This window comes from Etheostoma spectabile, chromosome 18, assembly GCF_008692095.1.
Source record: "Etheostoma spectabile isolate EspeVRDwgs_2016 chromosome 18, UIUC_Espe_1.0, whole genome shotgun sequence".
In the NCBI taxonomy this organism is placed as follows: Eukaryota; Metazoa; Chordata; class Actinopteri; order Perciformes; family Percidae; genus Etheostoma; species Etheostoma spectabile.
The window spans coordinates 5,146,824-5,171,243 of record NC_045750.1 but is presented as its reverse complement, the minus strand read 5'-3'; the positions used below and the strand labels follow the sequence as shown (position 1 = coordinate 5,171,243).

The window sequence follows — 24,420 nt, the reverse complement described above, 5'->3', positions numbered from 1 at the left end:
GTCTCTAAAATTTCTGAAAATGGTAAAAAATGTGGATCAGGGTTGTCCAAAAAGCCCAAGATGACGTCCTCAAACGTCTAGTTTTGTTCCACAACTCAAAGATAATCAGTTTACTGTCCCAGAGGAGAGAAGAGACCAGAAGATATTTACATTTAAGATGTGGGATTATATGCACGCGCACACACCACACACACACACACACACACACACACACACACACACACACACACACACACACCACACACACACACACACACACACACACACACACACACACTCTGTCTCTCCTCCTCTCAGAAATGGAACATACTAAGGAAAGCTCATTGTGGGACTGGCTCTGGTGACTGTAATTCTGCACCAAGGCTGAATTTTGGGAAAGAGACTTCAGATACAGTATTAGGGGACCACTAAGGTCTACATAAAAGAGACTTCAGATACAGTATTAGGGGACCACTAAGGGTTATATAAAAGAGACTTCAGATACAGTATTGGGGGACCACTAAGGTCTACATAAAAGGACTTCAGATACAGTATTAGGGGACCAGTAAGGCATATAATATAAAAGAGCACATTGCTGGGACAGTTAAATGGGGCGCAACACTGGCGCTTATAAAGGCAATCATTACAATAGGGGAGCAGTTATATGCCTGATTAAGATATCAAGGCAAATGTCCCTTAAGAGGAGGTGGAACTTTGGGGGTATCAGCTGTATTAAATGGAGCTGTTTGATGATCTGTATTTGGCAAGACTTGGAGGCAAAAACTGTCAGCATATTATAGGCGCTGTTAAGATGTGTGGGTTCGCGTAAGGCTGTTGATGAATGAAATGACACAAGAGGACGGCGAGAAGAGGAGAAAAAAGACGCAGGGACAAGGTTAAGAGAAATTGGGCAGGTGAAAACGCTGAATGTGAGGAAATGTATACAATGAGGACGTCGACACTGAAAGATGAAAAACGTCGGGACATAAAAGTATACTGTGTATTACAGTAAAATATAATTAGTAATATTATATATAATTACATATATAATAAATATATTATATATGTATGTTATATTAATATACATAGAGCATATTAGATATATATAAATACTTGTATCACACAGGTGATCACACTTGACACAGGCAGATAAAAAAGAACTACATCGCCAGAGCCCGTCTACGGAGAGCCTGTTCACCCCCCATCTCACAACCTATTAAGCCCAGTTGTGACAACTCAGAAGTTTCCCGAGAGTGGATGTTCTCCCCTAATCAAACATCTCTGACACCACTCACCACAGACCTGGATCACAGTCCAGGCGGTGGAGTGACAGATGTCGGTTTAAAGTGACATGGTGCATAGGGATGCAGAGCGCGAATCTACACACTTTACAATAAATAGATAAAATAAGCGGGTGGCATAAAAAAACATGTAGAAGAGCATTGTTAAAACCAGTGTAAAGAGATGTGTAATTTATACAGGCTCGTTAGGAGAAGCTTTTTTCATGAGGGTTTCATTAAGCTTCCCGGTACAACCACAGTCTGATCTGGTGGCCACTGAGCAGCGGTTGGGGGGTTAAGGGCCTTGCTCACGGGCACCTCAGTGGTGGTAATGAGGGGAGGGACAAGCACTGCTGTCATATGGTGTGTGTGAGCCAGCAGCGTAGCAGACAAAGTAACAGCTGCTCTTTCACTTTCCCCATCCAGATTTTACCCTGTTGGTCTGGGGATTGAACCGACAACCTCCCGGTCACAAGCTTTCTTCTCTAACCTTCACTTCCTACGTGTGTGTGTGTTTACCACTCAGGCCTCTAGCCACAGAGCAGGACATTAAGGACATTTGTTTTGATGTCAGGACATTCATTACAAGTCAGTCAAGTCTTTTCTGTTAGACGTTTGAGGACATTTGTAGAAAGTTGTGACAGTTGTGGTGCAGCCAGACCTTCTTCCACAGCGCTGTGGAGGTTAGGGTGAAGCCTAGCTGCTTTAGAGCCAAACCACTTTTTAATTCATGCTCTCGGCAGCCTGCGAGGCTGACTGACTCAGGCTCTGCAAGCAGCCAAACAACCCACCGCCTGACACTCGACAAACACTTAATATGCACAGTGGCGGTGAGTGTGAGTCTGAGTGTGTGTGTGAAAGATGTTGTTTCCTGTGTGCATGTCGTGTCGTTACTCCTGACCAGCGATCCTCTGAAACCGATGCTTCCTAAACACTCTGATCACATGAGATGCTCCCTTGATTAGCAATTAACAGCCTAATTCTCCGTGAAATACCGGGCCCAGAACGCCCTCTGCTTCTTAAAAGGAAGCAGAGACTTTAAATCCAAGATCAGTCCTGTCTGGAGACACAGGAGAGAAACCTAAAAACACAATCACGTCATGTTTTGGGACGTCAACCGGAGCTGACAGCCACATCTCCCTCAGGGCGCCACGCAGAATATCAAACTCCTTGGTTGAAATTTGATTTGCCTGCACCGTTTCAAAGCAGATAAACCGCTGCAGCCAGAGGTCGAGCAGTTTGGGTTTTTCTCTGGCCGATGCCGGTCTTTAAAATCAGGGTCAGCCGATGGCAGGTAAAGGCTGTGTGCTTGTTTTTTAAGCTCTTTTTGAAATGTAAAGGTATAATGGAAAAACATGTATTGTATAAATAGTGTATAAAAAATATATTAAATGAAACAGGTAAGAAGAAAACAAACTAATAATAGTCATAGTCAATAAAATTGTCTATGAAAAAATAAAGTTAAGTGCACTTAGCAGCATTTATCAAACTTCTGAGGACACAAATTGGCAAACTTTCATAAGTAAATAAAATTAATAACAATTTTGAAGGGGCTCTATGAAGTTTTGGCCATTTCTTCGCTGTTTTCTTGCTTTTTGCTGGAAGATTTCTCTATAGAGCCCCCCCACAGGTTTCTCTATAGTGCCCCCCCCCCCCCCTACAGGTTTCTCTATAGAGCCTCCCTACAGGTTTCTCTATAGTGCCCCCCTACAGGTTTCTCTATAGAGCCCCCCCACAGGTTTCTCCATAGAGCTCCCCATTCAGAGACGACTACCATTCAACTCGAAAAAAAGACAGATAACCATTCCAGTGACTCATACGCTGTCCAGTCAGGGTAGATTAAGCTAAACAAACGGAATAGCTCTCCTTTAATAAATAGTAACGCTGCACATGTGAACACCAACAATGTTCTTGATGCTGAGTTCATGTTTAGAGCCCCCGGTGATACTTGGAGCAAAGTGTCATGTTGTGTCGAGTCTTCTTAGCGGTTTAAAATTAGTGATTTTGATGTTGGCATAGTAGTGTCCCTAGCACTCCCATTCAAAAGGCAGTTTGATAAAAATCAAGTATACGGAGAATCTTAAAAGTGGCATTTCTGTCCTAATTATGCTTTTAAACAACAGTTTGACTCGGGTAAATTCACAAAAAGACCCTCGGTTCATAGGCGTAGATTTCGGTGGGGACGCGAGACTTCATCATGAGTCATCTTTTTTTTTTTTAAACCTTGAGCTCAATTTAGTATAAAAAAAATGTAGTTCATAAGTAACACATTAATTCTTTGCGACAGCTGCCCAGATGCGGTCTCCACGCTCCTCTGTTCACCGCACGGCCTGCTGGGACATTCTATAATGCTTGATGTGAAAAAGCTTAATGGGGTTTAATGTACCAAAACAACGATCAATGATCACCTAATCTATCATGTCTGGTCATGAACACTGAACCAAAATGAACGATTATAGAAGTTATCTCCCATTAGCGTTTTCTTCTTCATTGGTCCCTATGGTGAGGAAAAAGCTTAACGTGGTTTCATTAATATACCCGAACAATGATCACTGATTATCAAAGTTCTCTCTCATATTGCTCCTCAAAACTGTGAAAAAATTGAACCAGATATTTGGAGATGATTGATCGTTGTTTAGGTACATTAGACCACGTTACGTTCTTTCACATTAGGACTCATAAAGCCCATGAGAACTGTGGAGAGTCAACCCACAGCCAACAGATCTTTTGACAGATTTCAGTGGTTATGAGGAGCAATATGAAAGAGAAATTTGGTGATCATTGATCATTGTTCAGGTGCCTTAAACCACGTCTTTACTCATTTACATTAGTAAGCTACAGGAGCGTCTTTCAAAACATGACTGCATGAAACAAGAAAAAAAATAAGTGTGTCATTGATCGTACCCCGGCACATTTCAAACCAAACTGACGCCCGTGCCTAGGTTGCATTTTGGCGCTTTAATACAACAAGCAAGATGTTGTTTTGCAAAGGGGACGAGTTCAGTAAGCATGTGACGGAAATGTGTGCTTTGGTGTAATATTCTGGGAAAGATTTGTTATATATGATATATGCAATCTTTCAACGCATTCTCATAATTGGGTTCCTGTGGTATCAGACAGAACGTAAACTTCTCAGGAACAGGTTGTATGATATCCTGCAAAATTACAGCGACCGGTCACATGACAGTTAAGTTTAGCCAAGAATAAAGTCGACTGTCAGCCGGGTCTAGAGCATCGCAACGGCGGTTACATTTAAGTTTAGCAGATAAGGAATGTAGCGTCGTGTGTTGATGCCAGTTGACTTTAGACACCAAAGACGTTTGTGGTTTGGATTAAAACACTTGCAGGACATGAACACCCGTTTCCTGTTGTTCTGAGTGAGACACGGTTTCTGAATGTCCTCTGCCTTCAGTCTCCGGGTGAGCTGTCCAACATCTGCACGGCTTTCTACGTCACTAGCCGAGATGAGATGGCTAACCGTAGCACATGCTAACTCATCCTTAATGGCAAAACTCTGCTACAACACACACTAGTTCACCATAATCTCCAAAAGAACTACTTCCTGTCCTGTTCTGCAGGTATTCCACAAGTGTCCCTGGTCTAGAAGAAGTCTCCCAGCTAATCCTGCCTTGGACTGACCAAAGCTGGAGAAAGAGTGATCTAGCTGATGGGATCTTGCTTGTTCTTGGTGGGAATTGTTGGGTTTCTTTAAATAACATCACAGAGTACAAGGCCTGCTATTTTATGAAAAGCGCAATGAGATAACTGTTGTTGTGATTTAGCGCTATGTAAATAAAATTGAATTGAAATTTAATCTTACCGAGCTACTGAGCATGTGCAACTCCCAACAAAGATAGTATAGAAGTGAGATGTCTCACTCTGGAGCTAAAACAGAGACCTGAACACAGAGGGTGAAAACAGGATCTGCAGCAATGAGCAGTACAACAAAAATATGGTGTTCTTAGAAAATGAAACCATGGAAACCTATTCTGGTACAACCTCAAAATACAATTATGAACCTGAAAATATGGTTATGCTCTAATCAACGTCCGTTAGATTCAAGCCGTTGCTAAATGAGTTGCTACAGAGCTAATTAAGACTATCAGCTCCTCACATCTCTCTCTGTATTTCTCGGAGTGGCTGTGTTTAGGGCAAGTGTTCACTAATCTGTAGTGGAATACGTTTTTCAAGTACCCCTCCCAAAATTTGCCCCCCCCCCAAGCTGAACCATCCATTGAGGTTGTAATTGAAGTTTGTGTAACAGTAGAGTCACGCTCTGACTCAGTCATTACGCCTAATCGTTGAGTCACACCTGTAAATAACAACACGACATCTCGTTTGATTTCCATCGTGTGTGTTTGCCGATTTGCATGTAGGTTACTTAATGGAAAGTGGTAGAAATGTATTCATAAAGTCTAAATATGTTCCGCCTCTGCTGAATGAAAAGATTCTCTGTTAATATCTCAACAGGAAGTCACTAAATGCCGGGATGAAGTGTGTGTGTTTATATGTGTGTGTGTGTGTGTGTGTGTGTGTGTGTGTGTATATTTATGTATGTGTGTGTGTTTAAGTAGGAGTGTGTGTGTGTGGGTGTGTGTGTGTGTGTGTGTATGTGTGTATGGGTTTAAGTGGGAGTCTGTGTGTGAGTGTGTGTGTGTGGTGTCGTGTGTGGGTGGTGTGTGTGGTGTGTGTGTATATTTATGTGTCTGTGTGTGTGTAAGTGTTTATGTGTGTGTGTGGTGCCTGTGTGTGTGTAGGTGTGTGAGTGTGTGTGTGTTTGTGTATTTATGTATGTGTGTCTGTGTGTCTGGCTGTCCGTGTGCGTGTGTTTTTGTGTGCGTGTGTATGTGTTTAAGTGGGAGTCTGTGTGTGTATCTGTTTATGTGTGTGTGTGTGTCTGTGTATGAGTGTGTGCGCGTTCATGCATGTGTGTGTGTGCGTGTTTGTGTGTGTGTAAACTACACTTAAAGACACAGTCTGACTCCACAAGCACCAGATGAATGTTTTTCAGAGAAATCCAACAGAAACGGGCTGTGTTTTCTCTCCAGCTGACTGCAGATGAGAGATGGAGCGACTGCAGTGGAGCTTTGGGGGCGAGATACTGTTAAAACAGGGACCAGACAGAGAGAGAGAGAGGCTACTAGTATTACACCACACAGACTTTTATGTAGGTCTGCAACAAGCATTAAAAGTATTTTACCAGCAGAAATGTTGTAAAATGGTAAATAAAGGAAAGTGGCTAAAAAAACAATGGTAATCTATTCAGTGGCTGGTAACATTTGAACATTCACTATAGCAATTTGGCTGGTGGATGAAACATTACATACAGTACACATTACACATTACACATTACACATTACATACATTACACATTACACATTACATACAGTACACATTACACATTACATACATTACACATTACACATTACATACATTACACATTACACAAACATACATTTTTAACCCTGGCTGCGACAAATTATTTCTGTTACTGTGGATAATTTTTTAGATGAACAGATGAGTTGTTTGGGCTATTAAAGCAACTCAAATTTATTCGGTTTGCTGTCACAGAGGAGTGGAGAAACTAGAACATGTTCACATTCAACAAGCTGACATCATAACAAATGACTGAAATCAATGAATCATTCAACCTGTTGCTGAAACCTGCTTTAAAAAGCCCCAAAACAATGTGGCTCAGGGTTACCCAAAGCCCAAGGTGTTATCCTCAGATATCTTGTTTTCTCCACAACCCTTCAGATTTAAGGGCCCTTTAGTTTCTCAGGCACGGAAGTTGCCGCTTGGTATTTATTTATACAGTATGCAGCATGATAAGCAGGAGCGCGGAGATGTATACCAACGTCCGAGTGTAGCTCTGTGCGTCATCGAAACACTGAGGCTTAAGCTTTCAGGACGACGGCTGATCCATTATTTTCTCGTATGGGGACACGTCATCGCATCTTATTGCTTTCTTTTAAGTGTAGCTGCATAAATGCTCAGTGCTTATTATTTATTTATTCTAATCAAGAAGTGTGTGTGTGTGGTGTGTGTGCCTGTGTGTGTGTGTGTGCGTATGTGGACATGAGTGGGGCAGAACAAGCCAAGACAGACAAAAAACACAGCGTTGATTTAAAATCAGACAGCACAGACCTCAGGGGAGAGGTGTGTGTGTGTGTGTGTGTGTGTGTGTGTGTGTGTGTGTGTGTGTGGTGTGTGTGTGTCCTGCAGTAAAGGTAAAGGTCAGCACTTAATGTGTCATGCATGGGAGCAGCTGAAACCCTCTGATTGTTAATGCAACTGGACTCCCATTTAAATGCAGGGCTTGACTGTTACAAACTCCGATGAGAACAACCAGCTTTACATTCATACCGCGGCTCTGGGTCTGTTTGTCTCTGTTTGTTAACATCTTGGGACCACGTTCAAAATTCATGTTCTCATTTCAGTGTGTTGTCTTTAATCTATAAGTGACTCAAACCAAAAGACAAAAAAAAACACTCATTGGTGGAAGAAGTATTGAATCTCAGTATTGACAGGTGCCATGACATGGTGCTCTTTGGATGCTTTTATATAATAATTAAAAAAAAAAAACAGTATGGACTGTGGCATTTTAATTAAGTTAGTTTTAGGTTCATGTAACCGTGTTTACCATCTGTGGCCCAGTTTACCTTCTGACTTACAGTTCTGGTTATCTATCAGGTGATCTGCATGGAGGTCCACTTTGCACTATCTCCCACGGGACAGTGAATGCTACACGCATTTATCTAGCCAGAACACACGGGTTTGGACAACAAGTACGTGGCTACACAGCTGAGAAGGACGGGGGGGTTTTAAGATAAATATATGGGTTGTATATTAACCCTGTGGGAACGGATGCCTTACATATCGAGTATCGGGTAGTACTGGGAGCAGTAGTAATACTGGAAGCGGCGGTAGAAGTGGGAGCGGCGGTAGTACCGGGTGCATGTTATAGGTTTACAAAGTGAAAAAGCCCAAAGTCCCCCCCCCCCCAAGGGACATACCATCTCCAACAGAAAACACTGTTCACAGCCTGATCCAAACAACTCTACTGTAGTTTAGCCTTTACTGTAGAGATGAACGTGCGTCACTTTGTCACATGTTCCAATGCTCACCTAGCTGCTAGCATGGCACGCCCTCATACTCTGCTTCTGTCTGGCTAGTAGTCCTTACCTAGGTACTGTCAGGGCCCTCATACTCTGCTTCTGACTGGCTAGTAGTCCTTACCAAGGTACTGCCAGGGCCCTCATACTCTGCTTCTGACTGGCTAGTAGTCCTTACCTAGGTACTGCCAGGGCCCTCATACTCTGCTTCTGACTGGCTAGTAGTCCTTACCTAGGTACTGCCAGGGCCCTCATACTCTGCTTCTGTCTGGCTAGTAGTCCTTACCTAGGTACTGCCAGGGCCCTCATACTCTGCTTCTGACTGGCTAGTAGTCCTTACCTAGGTACTGTCAGGGCCCTCATACTCTGCTTCTGACTGGCTAGTAGTCCTTACCTAGCTACTGTCAGGGCACGCCCTCATACTCTGCTTCTGACTGGCTAGTATGTGACAAAAAAGTTCCTTTACGTTTTACCCTAACTTTACATTTAACTTGAACATCCGACATTGTTTCATTATAGATACAACAGAAAATACAGAAAAGCAGAATAGTCCTCCTTTAAAAGGCATTGGCTGGAGTTAGTGATGTTGTTACGGCTCTTGGGAGGACAGTCTCCTAAAATGATTGATTACTTTTAATTTCCGAGCTCTGCTGTGTGACGCGAGTGGAAGCGGCTGAGCTCAGAGGCAGCGCCGGGTCTCCTGTTCCCGCTGCGTTAACGCGTCTGTTTACCAAGATGCAGAGAAGTCGTCTGTCTCAGAATGCTGTTATATCAGCTTGTTAACGGGAAACTCATTTCCTGATCACACAGCTGTGGGCAGCGATTGGCTGTGTGTCCCTCTAATGAGCCCCTAACAAGACTAAAGGCCACTAACGAGCTCTTATGGGATCCTAACTTGCCTGAAGGTCCTTGATGAGCACAATAAGCCTAATGGATAATAAGCCTAATGATTGGAGTGGTAACTGGAGCCCCAATCACTTCCTATCAAAATGACGCTCGCGCACACACACACACACACACACACACACACACACACACACACACACCACACACACACACACACACAACACACACACACACACACACACACACACACACACACACACCGGCGGCCAACCCTGTGATGAGGTGTAAAACAGTGACAATACGGCAGAATACCCACCATAGATATTAGAAAACATGAACAAAATGGGTCCTACACTTAGCTCAGATCATTTTTGTCCTCACTGCTGCTGGGTCTATCGTTAGCGGTCTGCTAATGTTAGCGGTCTGCTATCGTTAGCGGTCTGCTAACGTTAGCGGCCTGCTCACCCACTGCCGCTGGGTCTAACTGTCCCTCCTCACGCTCTGCAACTCCCGAGCTGCGTCGGGCAGCTCTCTTCTCCCAGCGAGCTGCGACAGTTTTGTGTTGTCACTATGACAACCAACAACAATCAGCATTGGTTGTGTACTAATCAAATGACCAGAGGAAATCGTTCATCATTCATTCATTCCATCCATTTTATTTCCATGTCGACAACATTATGAGCAAGCACTGCAGGGACCAAGGACCACATCGTCCTGACAACAGAGAGAACAAAACATTACAGCAGCCCTGCGGGACGAGTTTGTGCGATAGAGAAGTGGCAGAAAAGGAATAAACCTTTTCCATATTTCCAGCTTTGTTCGTGGAATGGATTTTTCTTTCCGCTGTCTGCCATTAAAGTATTGACAGCAGGAGTCCTGAGGAGGAAAGGAAACTTGCTGCTCTGCTTTTTGAAGTGGTGTTGAAGCTTAACATGGTTCATTCTGAAAAGTTAATAATATTTTAATAATTTTTTACTCTTTGTTGATCCCCTATGGGGAGATTACAACTTACACTCTGTTGTTATTACACACTACACACAGAAATACACACATGCTCAGGTCCTATACATGCACTAATGGAGAGATGTTGTGCATCACTAGTGCACTGGCACCTCTCCAGCCACCAGTCCACACTCTGTACTTAGGTTAGTTTGGGGACTTGAACCAGCGACCGATTCTCAACCCAACTCCCTACAGACTGGGCAACTGCCCCCCCCCCCAAACCATTGTTAAAGAGTGGTCAAAGATCCTATGAGAAGGAGAGAAACCAGATGGATGGAAAGTGGAGAAGTGGAATGAGTAAGCGATGTAATTGGACTTAGAGGAGAGTGATTTAACAGGACGCTGCTCTGCTTTATTGGCATTTCCCTAAACCAATCGCAATCGTCTTGGGCGGAAAATATTTGTATTGCGATGGAGTCTAATCGCCAAAGACTTAGTACATATTATTGAGGTGTACAATATACCTCATTTGTATATACTGTATGCATACATGTCTCTCCTGATTGAAATGTAGCTCAGCGTAAATTCTTTCAGGAAAACTTAACTTTTAATCGGTGCACTCCTAAATAAATTCAGCTGTTATCCAATAAATGTACTTTTTTGCTGTGTATAACTGTTGCACATATGCTAATCTCTCCTGATTTAAATATAGCTCAGTGTAAATTCTTTCAGGAAGACCCAATTTAATCAATGTTCTCTTCCTAAATGGAATCAGCTGGTGGAGGCGTTCACCTTCCTGCTCAACCAATCAGAATCGTACACAAATTGCAAGGGCCAATCACAGAGTCACAATCCAAGAACAGCTGAATAGCACTGGGAGAAACAGATTGCGGGGTGAGCTCCTCGACCGGTGACCAAAACGCACTCACTCCCCTACAGCACCAGTTCTCCACCTCAGATTCGGCACCACACACACACACACACACAAGCACCTGCCAAACACAGCGACGCGTTTTCATCTGAGGAAGAGGTAAACACTTAGAAATAACACTAGGCAAATATAGTATTACTGCATCTAGTAGAATACCATCAAAACGTGGGCTATCTAATCAGAAATGTGTTGGGAGAGCATGATGCCTTCTATTCCTACATCTAGATAAGTTTACCAGTACTCATCTTAACTAACGACATAATCCCTGTCACTAGATATAAAGAAAACGGTGACTTTCACTCGATGCTGTTCACTGAAAAAAGTTATTGTATGTACTGCTGCGCTGGCACGGCTGCTTTGCTAAATGAGATCAACTCACCAGGAGACTTCCCCAACTCTCGACAGTTCCTCATTTGCTCTCTCAGGTCTGGCAGATTCAAAATTACATGGCTGCTGGCCTTTCCAGCTCTTCCTCATCCAAATCAGTCGCCATAGTTGTAAAACTAGACTGAGGCTACTCTCCCCAATGTGACATCGTCATTGAGTTTAAAAAACACCCACTAATACCCCAAAACTGGCCTTTAACACTATTTGAAGACATTTTTAAAAATGATATACATATCTTGAGTGCTTTTTTTACCCAGTGGTGGTTAACCTTCACAAGTCATGAAAGGGGCGTGGTCTGTGTACATGAGTGTGGATAGCGTATTAAGGGGTTGGGGGGGGAGGGAGTGTGTCTCGGGCACTAATAATCAGTGTTGCCAACGGGGACGTTGTAGAGCGCCCTCTGGTGGGCAAACTATGCAACACCAAAACACTCATAATATGGTGCCCGTCCGTTTTTATTTTGAAATAATCATTTATCAGAATAATTATTTCATATAATGATTCTGACAAATGAATTTAACCTCTGAGCCCGAGACACTCGCCACGAGTAAAAAGTACCTCTGATTCTAGTTTAATAACTTTGAACCATACAGCGTTTTAAACTCACTTTCAGTTTGTTTGAACCCGACGTGTTCGGCTTACGGAGTTTTTTCCGGGTCTTCTAGCCTCTACAGGGGATTTTCTATCCAGCCTGGAACTTCAGCTCTTTGGGCTTTAAATCCATACTGTTATATCCAAGATTGGCCCAAACTGATGTCCAAATTCATCGCGTTTTGGCTCAATTTTTGTCGCTGGCTCGCTCCTCCGCGTTGCCATGTCTCCCGTCTATTGTTTCAGGAAGTAGATGCCCATATATGGGAGTAAGAGCACCCCCTCTGTTGGGAAGGCCCGAGGGGACAAAAATGCCTGTATACTCTATTGAAGGCAATGGTGCACTATTTAGACAAAATATTTGCTGTATAACATTTCTGTGGGGTGTATATCAATAAATATGGACATTTTTATGTTATTATTGGCATAAGTAATGTCAGAGAGCAAACGTTTGGACTTTTTTGGAAGAATGCATGTATTTTGTCAACTGTATAAGTTATAATGATTTTTTCTTCACAGTGGACCCCAAAACATATGAGATGTTTTTGAAGGAAAATGGCTTAGGTTTTACTTATATGTCTGTGATAAGATTTATCATTTTTTCATTTATTTTTTTATTTATTTATCTTTAAGGCCCTACAACCCTTTTAACTGCAAGTGACCTCACTGCAACCCAAATTTCCAATAACCCAGTTTGTCTAAAAAAAAATGATGTTCATATCTGACTGTAGACAACAGGTTGATGTTTTACAAGCTTTTTTATAAAATAATCCAGACGGAAATTAAACTGTAAAAATGGCCTCAGGGCCCAGAGCGTTAAAAGAAAAATCGTTGTTATTTTTAATCGTCCATTATAAATGCCAATACCGATAGTTTGGTAAATGACTAATATCGGCCAATGATATCGGTCCGCCGATATATCGGTCAGGCTCTAGTACGGACAGTGAATGAGAACAGTCTGAAATATATCCTCCATCTATACGTCTCCCTGCTTCCTCCTGGGTTTCTCATCCTCACATCAGCTCGCTTTTCTCTGGGTGCAAAAAATTAAATAAAAAAAAAAAGATTTTTAACCAGGATCATAAAAGCACACAGTTCATAACACCAGCTCATTTTCTACCCTGATAACCACGGCAGTAAAGTCGACCTCCATGTTCCATATGTTATATCTCAGTCTGTCCAAAGCATTTGATCATTTTCTAATCTCCTAATCGAATTGAATAGCTAATGTTGTTGCAACCATTTTAACTTCATTTCATGTCATGAGTCAGTGAGATGAACAGACTGGACCGCTACTGAAAATAATGAAAAACCTTGAGCTGTAGCAGTTGATATTTGTCCGTTAGGAGTGCATTTTCGACTGCTTAATGTGCACTTTTCTCATGATTTAGCGCTCTGTCTTCTTTAGTATTGTCTCTCAGATCCGGTTAAAGGGACAGGACCAGTTCTATGTAGATTTGGTTGCAACTTAAGGACCGATGTCTGGCTCTGTGTCAAATCTACGCTGTAGTAACGTAGCCTGACGTGGATTTCTCCAGAAATGTAGCTACACGTCGCACACGCACGCTAAACACAAGTGTGATTGATCGGCTTGGCTTTGTGGCGTCACATTTCCCCTGTGTGTGAGAGAGCTTGTGTCTGTTTGTGTGTGTGCGTGTGTGTGTCTGTGTGTGTGTGTGTGAGAGTGTGTGTGTATGTGTGTGAGTGTGTGAATGTGTGTGTCTGTGTGTGTATGAGTGTGTCTGTTTGTATGTGTGAGTTTGTGTCTGTGTGCGTGTGAGTTTTTGTCTGTTTGTGTGTGTGTGTGTGTGTACGTGTGTGTGTCTGTTTGTGTGTGTGTGAGAGTGTGTGTATGTGTGTGTGAGTGTGTGAATGTGTGTGTCTGTGTGTGTGAGAGTGTGAATGTGTGTGTCTGTGTGTGTGTATGTGTGTGTCTGTTTGTATGTGTGTGTGTGAGTGTGTGCATGTATGTGTCTGTGAGTGTGTTTGTGTGTCTGTGCGTGTGTGAGTTTTTGTCAGTTTGTGTGTGTGTGTGTGTGTGTGTGTGTGTGCGTGTGTGTGCGTGTAGCTTAATGAATGAGAATCAGTCAGTGTCACCTTTTCATGAATAAATGTGGTTTTGAAAACATTGAAAGAGGTATGAATCCAGCCGTTGGGATAAATAGAAGCTTTCATGAGGCGACGCTCCTTTTGCATAAACGCTCCAGGTTCTGACTTTGTGTTTCTGTGTTGTATTCATCGCCCAATAATCACAAGGTAGTGTAGATGTGTGATGTGTGTGTGCGAGTGCTTACAGACACACCCAACCCAAGGCCGTTCCATCTGCACACACATTATTCACTACGTCTCTACATTTTGTAGTCTGATCTCTTATGAAAACTGCTGCTCACTCATTACAACATTCCCTAGTATTTTAAAAGGCACAAACTGTAAAAAGTGAGATTTCCATGGCGTTTTTTTTAAAATTATAAAACAAGTCAGGTGCTCTATAAATATTGTGATATTGTGGCCCAATCCCAAAGTGAGCCCTGAGGACTGAGGACTCACGGACTCAACTGATCTCAGGTGCTGAGGGAGTGTGTGAGGATAGGTATAAAGGGGATTGGGACAGCCCATCATGAGATCACATGTTACCATGGCAATGGTTAATAACAAAGATGTTGCTGACACTCACCGGTTTGGGTATTTTCATTTTGAGTTTTGTAGCTTTCCACACGGCCAAGGCCCAGGAGACAGCTGCCTGAGTCCACATTTATTCCAACTCTTGTTCTACAAGCTGGACGACAGGTCCGCTCCGTTCCGTGGTCGTGTGGCATGCTGTTGTTTAACTTTGTGATTTCCGGATTTCCCTTTGGTCTCCGTGGAAAATTTCAAAATGTATTGGGGGTGGGTCATTCCCTTTGGTGAAGTCTGCATCGATGCAGACTCACGGAAAGGGCTCGGTGAGTGTGTACTCACACCCGCACGCCCATTGCACGCCAGTGTAATTTCCCGGTTGCAATGACGGAAAGACTAAGTTCAACATCCAAGACTTCCCTTCCCCCCAAAAACGCCCACATAGGTTGTTTGAAGTGGTGGCGCCCTCTAGTGGCCGTAGCAGGAAGTAAGGTGAGGAAGTTTAAGAGTGCCAAAAGTCCTGGTAAGGAGGCTGGTTGGGTGTGTGTGTGTATGTGGGGGGGGGGTTCATGTCCCTGTCACTCCTCGATGTAAGTCGAGTGCAGATTTGAAAAACTGACACACAAACACACACACACACACAGTCGTGTCTGCCTATCTTTGTGGGGACCAGTCATTGACATAATGCATTCCCTAGCCCCTTACCCTAACCTTAACCATCAAACCTAAATGCCTAACCCTCACCCTCACCCTAACCCTAACCATAACCTAACTCTAACCCTACTCCTAAAACCAAGTCTTAGTCCTCAAAAGCCCTTTAACGGTATGGGGACAGCATTTTGGTCCCACAAAGCACTCAGGTCCCCATAAGTATACTGTTTTTACAATTTTTGGTCCCCACAAATGTAGCTATACCTAGACCACACACACTCACACTCACAGATACACCCAACACACACCACACACCCCACACGCACACACACACACACACACACACACACACACACACACACACACACACACACACACACACACACACACACACACACAGAGTTAGTCCAAATACGTTGAAGGAAATCGCTTTAACCCTAACTTTTCCTTGGGTCAAATTGGGACCCATTTTCAGTAAAAAAAAAAAGAAAAAAAGAAAACGGGCCACTGAAATAAGCACTGAAAATGTCAACATTAAAAATATCAAAAAACGTGGGAAAAACATCAAGAAAAGCACCCACAACATTGAAAAAGTGACAAAAATGTCAGAAAAAGCGATAACAATGTTGAAAAAAACGACCAAAATGTTTTTTTTCATGGTTGACGGGAAGACAACACAAGGGTTAAAAAGGGTTTTTTGCTCGATAGACTTTCCTCATTGTTACATTCTCACCAAAACAGCCTGTGCTGCATGACATAATCATTAACTCATTACATCAATAAAACCGTTTTGTGTCTTTTTGTATAAAAAAGCAGCAGGAAATACAAGATCCACTCATGAAGGCAGCTCTGGAAACCGTCAGAGTTACATAAACACCTGACGGTCTAACACAAGCTAAAGTCTACAACAACTTTTTCTTCTTTCTTTCAATAATAACTATTTGAACAAAGCTAAAAACAGTTATGTTGGATGTCCCCCACAGCGTTGCATGATGGGAGAATAGAAGTTGGATAATGCAACAACCTCTTCAAACCGTGCAACGATACCGATTTCTTCTCTTTTTGTTCAGTCGTTGCTCAGAGGGATCTTTAAGTTGTCAGTCTGGCTGAACCATCGTACAGCGTTTCGTTCTCCGTGTACAAAACTAAATAATTGTTCCTTAAGACGACTTTCTGAAAGTTAAAAGCATTGAAGAGCATTCAGACATGGTGACGTCCTCTCAGACATCTGAATGGAAACAGTCAATCATGGTGGCAGCGGATTGCCAACTTCCAAACATCAGTTAACTTAATTATGAGAAGTGCTTCTCTCTCTTTTATCTCAGAAGTCTTCGGGCCAAGACAGTAGCAGATAGCAGAAAAAACCCTACACAGGCTTTAAAACAGGTAAAACTGAAGAGAACTAGGAGGGCACACAGCCAATAATCCAGGATATGTTACAGTATATGGTAGTATATGTTTATGGTTGTTTTTCACTAAGGCCTCCTGCACACTGCCCTCGTGGCGTGGGCGTGGCGTTTCCGTTGCGTGTCAGTTGTGTGTCAGTTGCGTGGCGTGGCCGTGGTGTTTCAGTTGCGTGTCAGTTGCGTGGCGTGAGCGTGGCCGTGGCGTTTCCGTTGCGTGTCAGTTGTGTGTCAGTTGCGTGTCAGTTGAGTGGCGTGGCCGTGGTGTTTCTGTTGCGTGTCAGTTGCGTGGCGTGGCCGTGGTGTTTCCTTTGCGTGAACGTGGTGTTTCCGTTGTGTGTCAGTTGCGTGTTAGCTGCGTGGCGTGGGCGTGGTGTTTCCATTGCGTGTCAATTGCGTGTCTGCTGCGTGGCGTGAGCGTGGCGTGGCCGTGGTGTTTCCGTTGTGTGTCAGTTGCGTGACAGCTGCGTGGCGTGGCCGTGGTGTTTCTGTTGTGTGTCAGCTGCGTGGCGTGAGCGTGGCGTGGCCGTTGTGTGTCAGTTGCGTGTCAGCTGCGTGGCGTGAGTGTGGCGTGGCCGTGGTGTTTCCGTTGTGTGTCAGTTGCGTGTCTGCTGCGTGGCGTGAGCGTGGCGTGGCCGTTGTGTGTCAGTTGCGTGTCAGCTGCGTGGCGTGAGTGTGGCGTGGCCGTGGTGTTTCTGTTGTGTGTCAGCTGCGTGGCGTGAGCGTGGCGTGGCCGTTGTGTGTCAGCTGCGTGGCGTGAGTGTGGCGTGGCCGTGGTGTTTCCGTTGTGTGTCAGTTGCGTGTCAGTTGCGTGGCGTTCTCTATGTCTTTGCACACCAGAAACATGTCTGACGCGGCGCTGCTGCTGCTGCTGCTGCCAGCCTCGTATGTACACGTCTCGTCTCGTCTGTTTCCCATTGATAAAATGACATATAGGTAGAGAGTTGTGGAAATGCACTGCACTCAAGCAGTAGTATAATTCCTGTTAAACATAATATATAATATATATAACATATAATAAAATATATACTGACAACAGCAAAGACAACGTCGGTAGTATTGACGGCAGAATACAGAATATTGCGTTCTGTATTGAAAGGTGCAATACTGGAAAATCAATAATTATTATTTTTTTATTGAACGGGAATGGAGAGATTTCCTTCTTTATAGAGCTGTGTAGATTGAATTATTACTTAACGTTATCACTATTATTATTACTTCAACTCTGGGACTGGGTCTAACTGTCCCTCCTCACTCGCCGTAGGTCCCAGAGATCGTCTCCCGCGGGCCGCTCTGTCACTCCCCGATGTGAGTCGAGGGCAGTTTTGAGTTACGCATGAGTCACTTTGCGACAAGTAGCCGACATGCTAACGAGTGACTTGTGTAAGGTCAAGACAGTAAACATGGACCTACTTAACAAAGTTAGTTCACTGCTAGCTACAAGTTAGCCTCAAACACAACAAAGAGCATGGAAATGAAGGGAGAAAACATGTTTTCTGAATGCTCTTCAGGCTTCAAACTAACCTGTACCTCATTTAGATTTTTCGTCCTGAATTGGGGACTCTAAACCTCCTTTAGGACTTTGTCTTTTATACGTCAGACCACACGGCTGTCACAACACCGTGTCCCCGTGCATCTGAGTCACTGATCTCTGTCTAATGAGGTATTTAAAATGCAGCTCAGTGATTACACACAAAGAACAATTACAGTTAGAGTGACAGAGGGTCCCATTGTATGGTTTCTGTCTTTGTCCGGCAGTCTGCAGCCACAGCGGTTTCTCATTAATTCACAAAGAGCCCTGGAGCTACTAATGTTGTCAAAAGAAGAAGAAAAATTATTAGATTATTTGTGTTTGGTTTCAGTCCAGACAATGGGAAAAGGGATTGAAGTGTTCATTTCATCATGGTTTTCACTCTTTTAATTATGCAGCAGCCTAATCTAATCTGTTTATTCAGAGCCATGTTGCATTGCAGCCAAAACATTTCATCTGCGTGTGTGTGCATATGCGTGCGTGTGCATGTCTGTATGTATGTGTGCGCATGCGTGTGCGTGTGTGCACATGTGTATATGTGTGTTTACGTATGTGTTTCTGTGTGTGTGTTTAAGTATGTGTGTGTATGCGCGTGTGTGTGTGAGTGTGTGCCTGGGTGCATGCGTGCATGTATATACATGTTTGTGTATGTGTATGTGAGTGTGTTTGTGTACGTGTGTGTGCTTGTGCCTGGGTGCATGCGTGCATGTATATACATGTTTGTGCATGTGTGTGTGTGTGTGTGTGGGCCTGCTTGAGTGCATGGGTATGTGTGTGCAAGCGTGCCTGGGTGCATGCGTGCATGTATATATATGTGCGTATGTACGTGTATGTATGTGTGTGTATGTGTGTGTTTATGTATGCGTAGTTATCGCATAGTTTATAAGTTTTTAATGTTGTGGCAGTCCCCCTTAATTCACTGTACAGTAAAAAGAAACACCTTTCCAGCTGTAGTCCACGGCCAGCTGACAATAGACATCCTAAAATACAATGGTAACAAATTAAAAACAATTTACATCTACAATGACATCAGGCCTAAGCAAAAATGATTAAGACACACAAAGAAGTGGCACACACACACACACACCAGCAAGCACAGATGATGGCAAAGGCATTAAAGCACAGTCCAAGCAGTGAAGACAATACAAAGGAGACAAGAGAAAGGAGAATAGCCTCAGAGGCCAGGTTGAAAGCCCATCCAAGACAACGTGTGTGTGTGTGTGTTTGCGTGCGTGTAAGCATGTGAAAGTGAATGTATGTGTTTATTTGTGTATGTGTGTGTGCGTGTGTGCGTGAAAGCATGTATGCATGAATGAATGTATTTATATGTGTGTGTGTTTATGTATGTGTGTGCGTGTGTGTGTGTGTGTGTGTGTGTGTGTGTGTGTGTATGTGTGTGTGCGCAGAATAATTTAAGATGTTTTTGTGAAGTATTTTGAAGCATGCATTCCCTCAGCATCACACTGAGTTGTTTCTGCCGATAGCTTTGAGGAGATGAAGGTCACAGATAAAAGATGATGAGGGTTCAATGTTGCTGTTGCACACCGCAGCAATGCATCATGGGAGGTGACCTGTCAAGTCCATGAAAGTTAAATGAGTCTCTCATTTTGAAGTGAAATTTCAATGGTGGATTGTTTGTCTCTCTGTCTCCCGCAGGTACAATGCGATAGTAAACCCGATGGACATCCAGAAGTCCAGCGCTGTCTTCTGGACGTGTCTTAAGGCCGTGTCTATCTGGCTGCTGTCCATCCTGCTGGCGGTTCCCGAGGCCGTTTTCTCTCAAGTTGTCAACATGCCGGTAAAATACAGACATTGTAGTACTACAACAACCACTAACTCTCCTGTGTAGCACTTTGAGATTCCTTGGAATGAAAAGTGCGTTATAAATAAAATATATTATTATTATTATTATTAACTACAACAACGGCACTCTGAGAACGCCGTCAAACCCATGTCCTCTCTCGCAATCCCTGACGAAAGAAGTATCTAGTTCCTTTACTGCAGTAAAGAAACTAGATATGAAGAAACGTGATTATGCTATCGCATAATTCAATGCACAGTCAGCCAAAGTCTGCATATTTATGCAGGGGCTGCATTTTTCCGAATACGGCGCACTTTCTGCGCATACATTTCTGATTTCTGCGCAAAATAACGCGGGGGCGTGCATGATTTATAATCCCGCATTTTTATTGCAAAAAAGCCACGTATGCAGTGAAGGAAAAAAGTATTTGATCCCCGGCTGATTTTGTACATTTGCCCACTGACGTAAAAAATGATCAGTCTATAATTTTAATGGTAGATGTATTTGAACAGTGAGAGACAGAATAACAACAAGAAAATCCATAAAAACGCATGTCAAAAATGCTATAAATGGATTTGCATTTTAACGAGGGAAACACAGGCTGAGATAAGGAGCACTCCCTTTAAGAGTGTGCTCCTAATCTCAGCTCGTTACCTGTATAAAAGACACCTGGGAGCCAGAAATCTTTCTGATGAGAGGGAGTCAAATACTTATTTACCTCATTAAAATGCAAATCAATTTATAACATTGACGTGCGTATTTCTGGATTCTGGATATTTTCTTGTTGTTATTCTGTCTCTCACTGTTCAAATAAGTATACAAATAAATTATAGACTGATCATTTCTTTGTCAGTGGAAAAACGTACAAAATCAGGAGGATCAAATACTTTTTTTCCCTTAGCAGGAAGTTCAAGATCAATTACTTTTTTCCCTCACTGTATCTTAGCAGAAAGTTCAAAAAGTGTTTACTTTACACAAGAAGCAGCCATTTTCCCCTGTTGCCACGGGAACGTTATGTAGTGACATATCTACGCGACAAGACGAAGAGTCTCTTTTTCATCACACCGCGTTTTTCCCCCCGCAATTTCATCGCATAAAATTGCGTAAATATCCAGCATTTTCCATCGCATTTTTTAAGAAAACGTCCCGCATAATCAAGGATTTTTGCAACAATCCCCAAAAAACTCCACATTTTCCAGGAAGGACTGGTAAAAGCACTAATACAGTGATAAAAAGTCCTGCATTGAAAATGTTACTTAAGTAGAATTGTGTAAGTATCATCGGGAAAATGTTCTTAAAGCGTTCATCGCTGACGTTTTCACCCGACCGCTAACCCTCAGCGTTTAAACCAGGGATGCACCGGATCCAGGATTCGGCTTCATGTTCGGCTGAATATCGGGCTTTTTGACGGTGTTCGGTTTCTGCCGAACTGTAGAATTTTTTCCCCGCTGAACCGAACCCTACGCTCGCACTAGGTGTGTGCTACGCGAGGTTGACGTGACGACGCCGCCCTTGGTTGCGGGAAGGTGTTTACGTACACTGCCGGTCAAAAGTTTGGGTTCACATACAAATTTTTATTCCTCTCCATTATAGACATAATACCAGCTGATCTGAGTATTATGCAGTAAAGATATCTTTACTGCAATATCTACATTGCCCATTATCAGCAACCATTCATCCAATCATCCAAAGGCTCATTCTGTTACTAATCTGATATCATTTTAAAAAACTAACTAGAAAAACATTGGAGAACCCTTTTGCAATTATGTAAGCACATAATGTAATCTGAAAACTGCTGACCGGGTTAAAGAAACAATGCAACTGATCTCAGCTGGTATTCTGTCTAAATGGAGTGCAATGGAAATTTGTGAGTGACCCCAAACTTTTGACCGGTAGTGTAGGTGGAGCGTTGAATGCAGCAGGCTGTGAGAAAGTGAAAATGGAACTCGTGAGCGGAGGAAGTGTTTGCCAGCACTTTCAGTCAAAAGAAGGTCATTCAAGTCCAGCTACATGTTCAGTCTGCAATGCTGATTTGTCTCGTGGTGGCGAGGACCCTAAACAATACACAACATCGCCACGGTTACAACATTTGGTATGAAACCTCTGAAAGAATACGGGTTGTGCATGAAGGAACATACAGACAGCAGCCAACATACAGCAACTTCAGTCACGGTTAGGAAGGACAGTCACAGCACAGGACGCTGTTTACTTCAGCAATGTGGTTACCGTGGTAACGGACTGAGGATGGGAGGAGGATTTGGCCAAACCACAAAAATCTGGATTCAGTGCATCCCTAACTTAAAGTATTAAAAGTACAAAGTACTCAGGAGAGTTTCCCTCCTCCAGCTCATTCCCTCCTCTCGTCTCCTTGTCTCCTCCCCTCTCAGGGACAGAGGGACAACGCTAACGTCACCTTTGTGAACTGCGTGCCCTACCCGCTGTCCAATCAGATGCATCCCAAGATTCACTCTGTGATGATATTCCTGGTTTACTTCCTGATCCCTCTGACCATCATCTCGGTGTATTACTACCACATCGCCTGCACGCTCATCAAGAGCGCCCACGACATGCCGGGCGAGGTCAGCGAACACACCAAGAGACAGGTGAGCGCCGATCAATGAATGAATGAATGAATGAATGAATAAATACAACATGAGTTGACAGGATTCTCCAGATTTTCACTTCAACCAGAGATCCTCTATGATAAAGATAACGCATTTCAAGCAGAAATGGTATGAAACGGGCCTCACTTCCTGTCTCCTAAAGGGGCGTGGCCTCGTTTGAAGGTGTCGTGAATGTTGTGTGGCTGGATGAAAAGTTATATTTGTATAATGTACAGTACGTTAGATATTTACACAACTAAAAGACGTATTTAGCATCACAGAGATTAGTTTTGTTGGGGCGTTCATATACTGTACGTTAGCTGACGTTAGCTTCTCTGTGTTGCCAGATCTCGCGAGAGTTCGGTCCTGAGACAGAAACAGGTTTCAGACAAAGATAATCTCCTGATGTGTCCGTTGGAAAAATGCCATTTTAGTGTCAGCATGTTCTGGAGATTTGTGGCTTGTCGAAGAACGGCTCTAATATTTACTTTGGTGACCACGGGGCAGACGAATCGTTCATAATCCATGTTCACGTTCACTTCTCTTGTTGGAATAAATCTCACGTTGCTTATCTGATAGTCCTCGAGTCCTCGGGCCTCGGCTGGACCGGAAGTTGTTTCTGCCCCGAGGTGCGAGGAGCGAGGAGCTAAGGGGTGGGGGGGGGGGTTGGCAACAGCTCGGTCCGTAGGGACTTGGGTTGGGAACCGGAAGGTCGCTGGTTCAAGTTTCCGTTAGGACCAAAGTATGGAGTGTGGAGTGGTGGCTGGAGAGATGCCAGCTCACCTACTGGGGACTGCTAAGGTGCTCTTGAGCAAAGCACCAAACTGCTCAGGGCGCAGGTCCATGACTGGCACCCCCCACTATGACATCTCTATGTTGTATAGGCCTATTCAGGCCTGTGTGTAGTGTGTAATAACAACAGAGTGTAAATTGTAATTTATCAATAAAGGATAATCAATAAGGAGTATAAATTAATATTAAGTTATTGCCAAGGAAACACGAGAGCAGCTAAAGTAACTAATTTCACCCAAACCGCTGACAAATTCACATGACACTTCAGAGGACCGGACATCTCATCCCTCCAAAAACACATCTGCTTCCTCTCTCCTCCCATGGTGACGTGCGTCCTCGAGGGACTAAGACATGATGAAGGGAGGCAAGTGGAGGACTCGATGATGCAATTTAAGCGATTTAAGCGTGGCCCTGTCGGAGCCCACGGGACACCGAGACAGGAAGCTCCTCTGAGTCGGGGACACCTCGCTTCTAAACCGGCTTCAACCAGACAACACTTGGCAGAGCACATGCTGTGTATCAGGATCGATAATGTGCTTGGTTTCATGTTTTTTTCCTTCTTTTTTTTTGTTTGAAAGGAGCAGATTGTCCCAAACTGATCTTCACTTAAGCTTAACTTTCCACACACGTTTTCTGCTGCGTTCACTGCAGTTTCTTCTCCTGTGGCAACATGTCGGATCCGTGGTGATGACATGAGTGACTTTGGATTTGCTGTCACTGCTCTCTCCCGTCGTCTCCTGCCAGTCACATTTGTCTTGACGCGATTGCGATTCAGTCTACGCATAGCATGCACTCTGTTACGTCCCGTATCTAGGGGTATCCTGTCATAAACATAAAATCAGACGTGTTTGGTATGTGAGAGGATATTTATTTAAAGAAAATCAGGTCAAACGGAACAACATAACTTACAAACGGGAAAAAAATGGCCCGATGGATGCTGTGGAAAACAAAA

General features: G+C 43.5%; 1 protein-coding gene and 1 long non-coding RNA gene across 2 annotated transcripts in view; one reads left to right on the top strand and one right to left on the bottom strand.

The window, feature by feature from the left end:
* Positions 1-24,420, top strand: part of nmbr (neuromedin B receptor) — a 44,236-nt gene that overhangs the window by 2,012 nt on the left and 17,804 nt on the right. Inside the window, exons 2-3 of the mRNA XM_032543823.1 lie at positions 19,929-20,070; positions 22,461-22,676. Of these exons, the coding sequence (XP_032399714.1) occupies positions 19,929-20,070; positions 22,461-22,676 (358 nt within the window). The remainder of the gene's footprint in view (positions 1-19,928; positions 20,071-22,460; positions 22,677-24,420) is intronic.
* LOC116706846 (uncharacterized) lies at positions 8,824-21,102 on the bottom strand. Its single transcript, XR_004336332.1, has 3 exons — positions 21,010-21,102; positions 15,775-15,779; positions 8,824-8,834 (listed from the first exon to the last, which is right to left on the bottom strand). It is a non-coding gene; the product is annotated as an uncharacterized LOC116706846 (long non-coding RNA).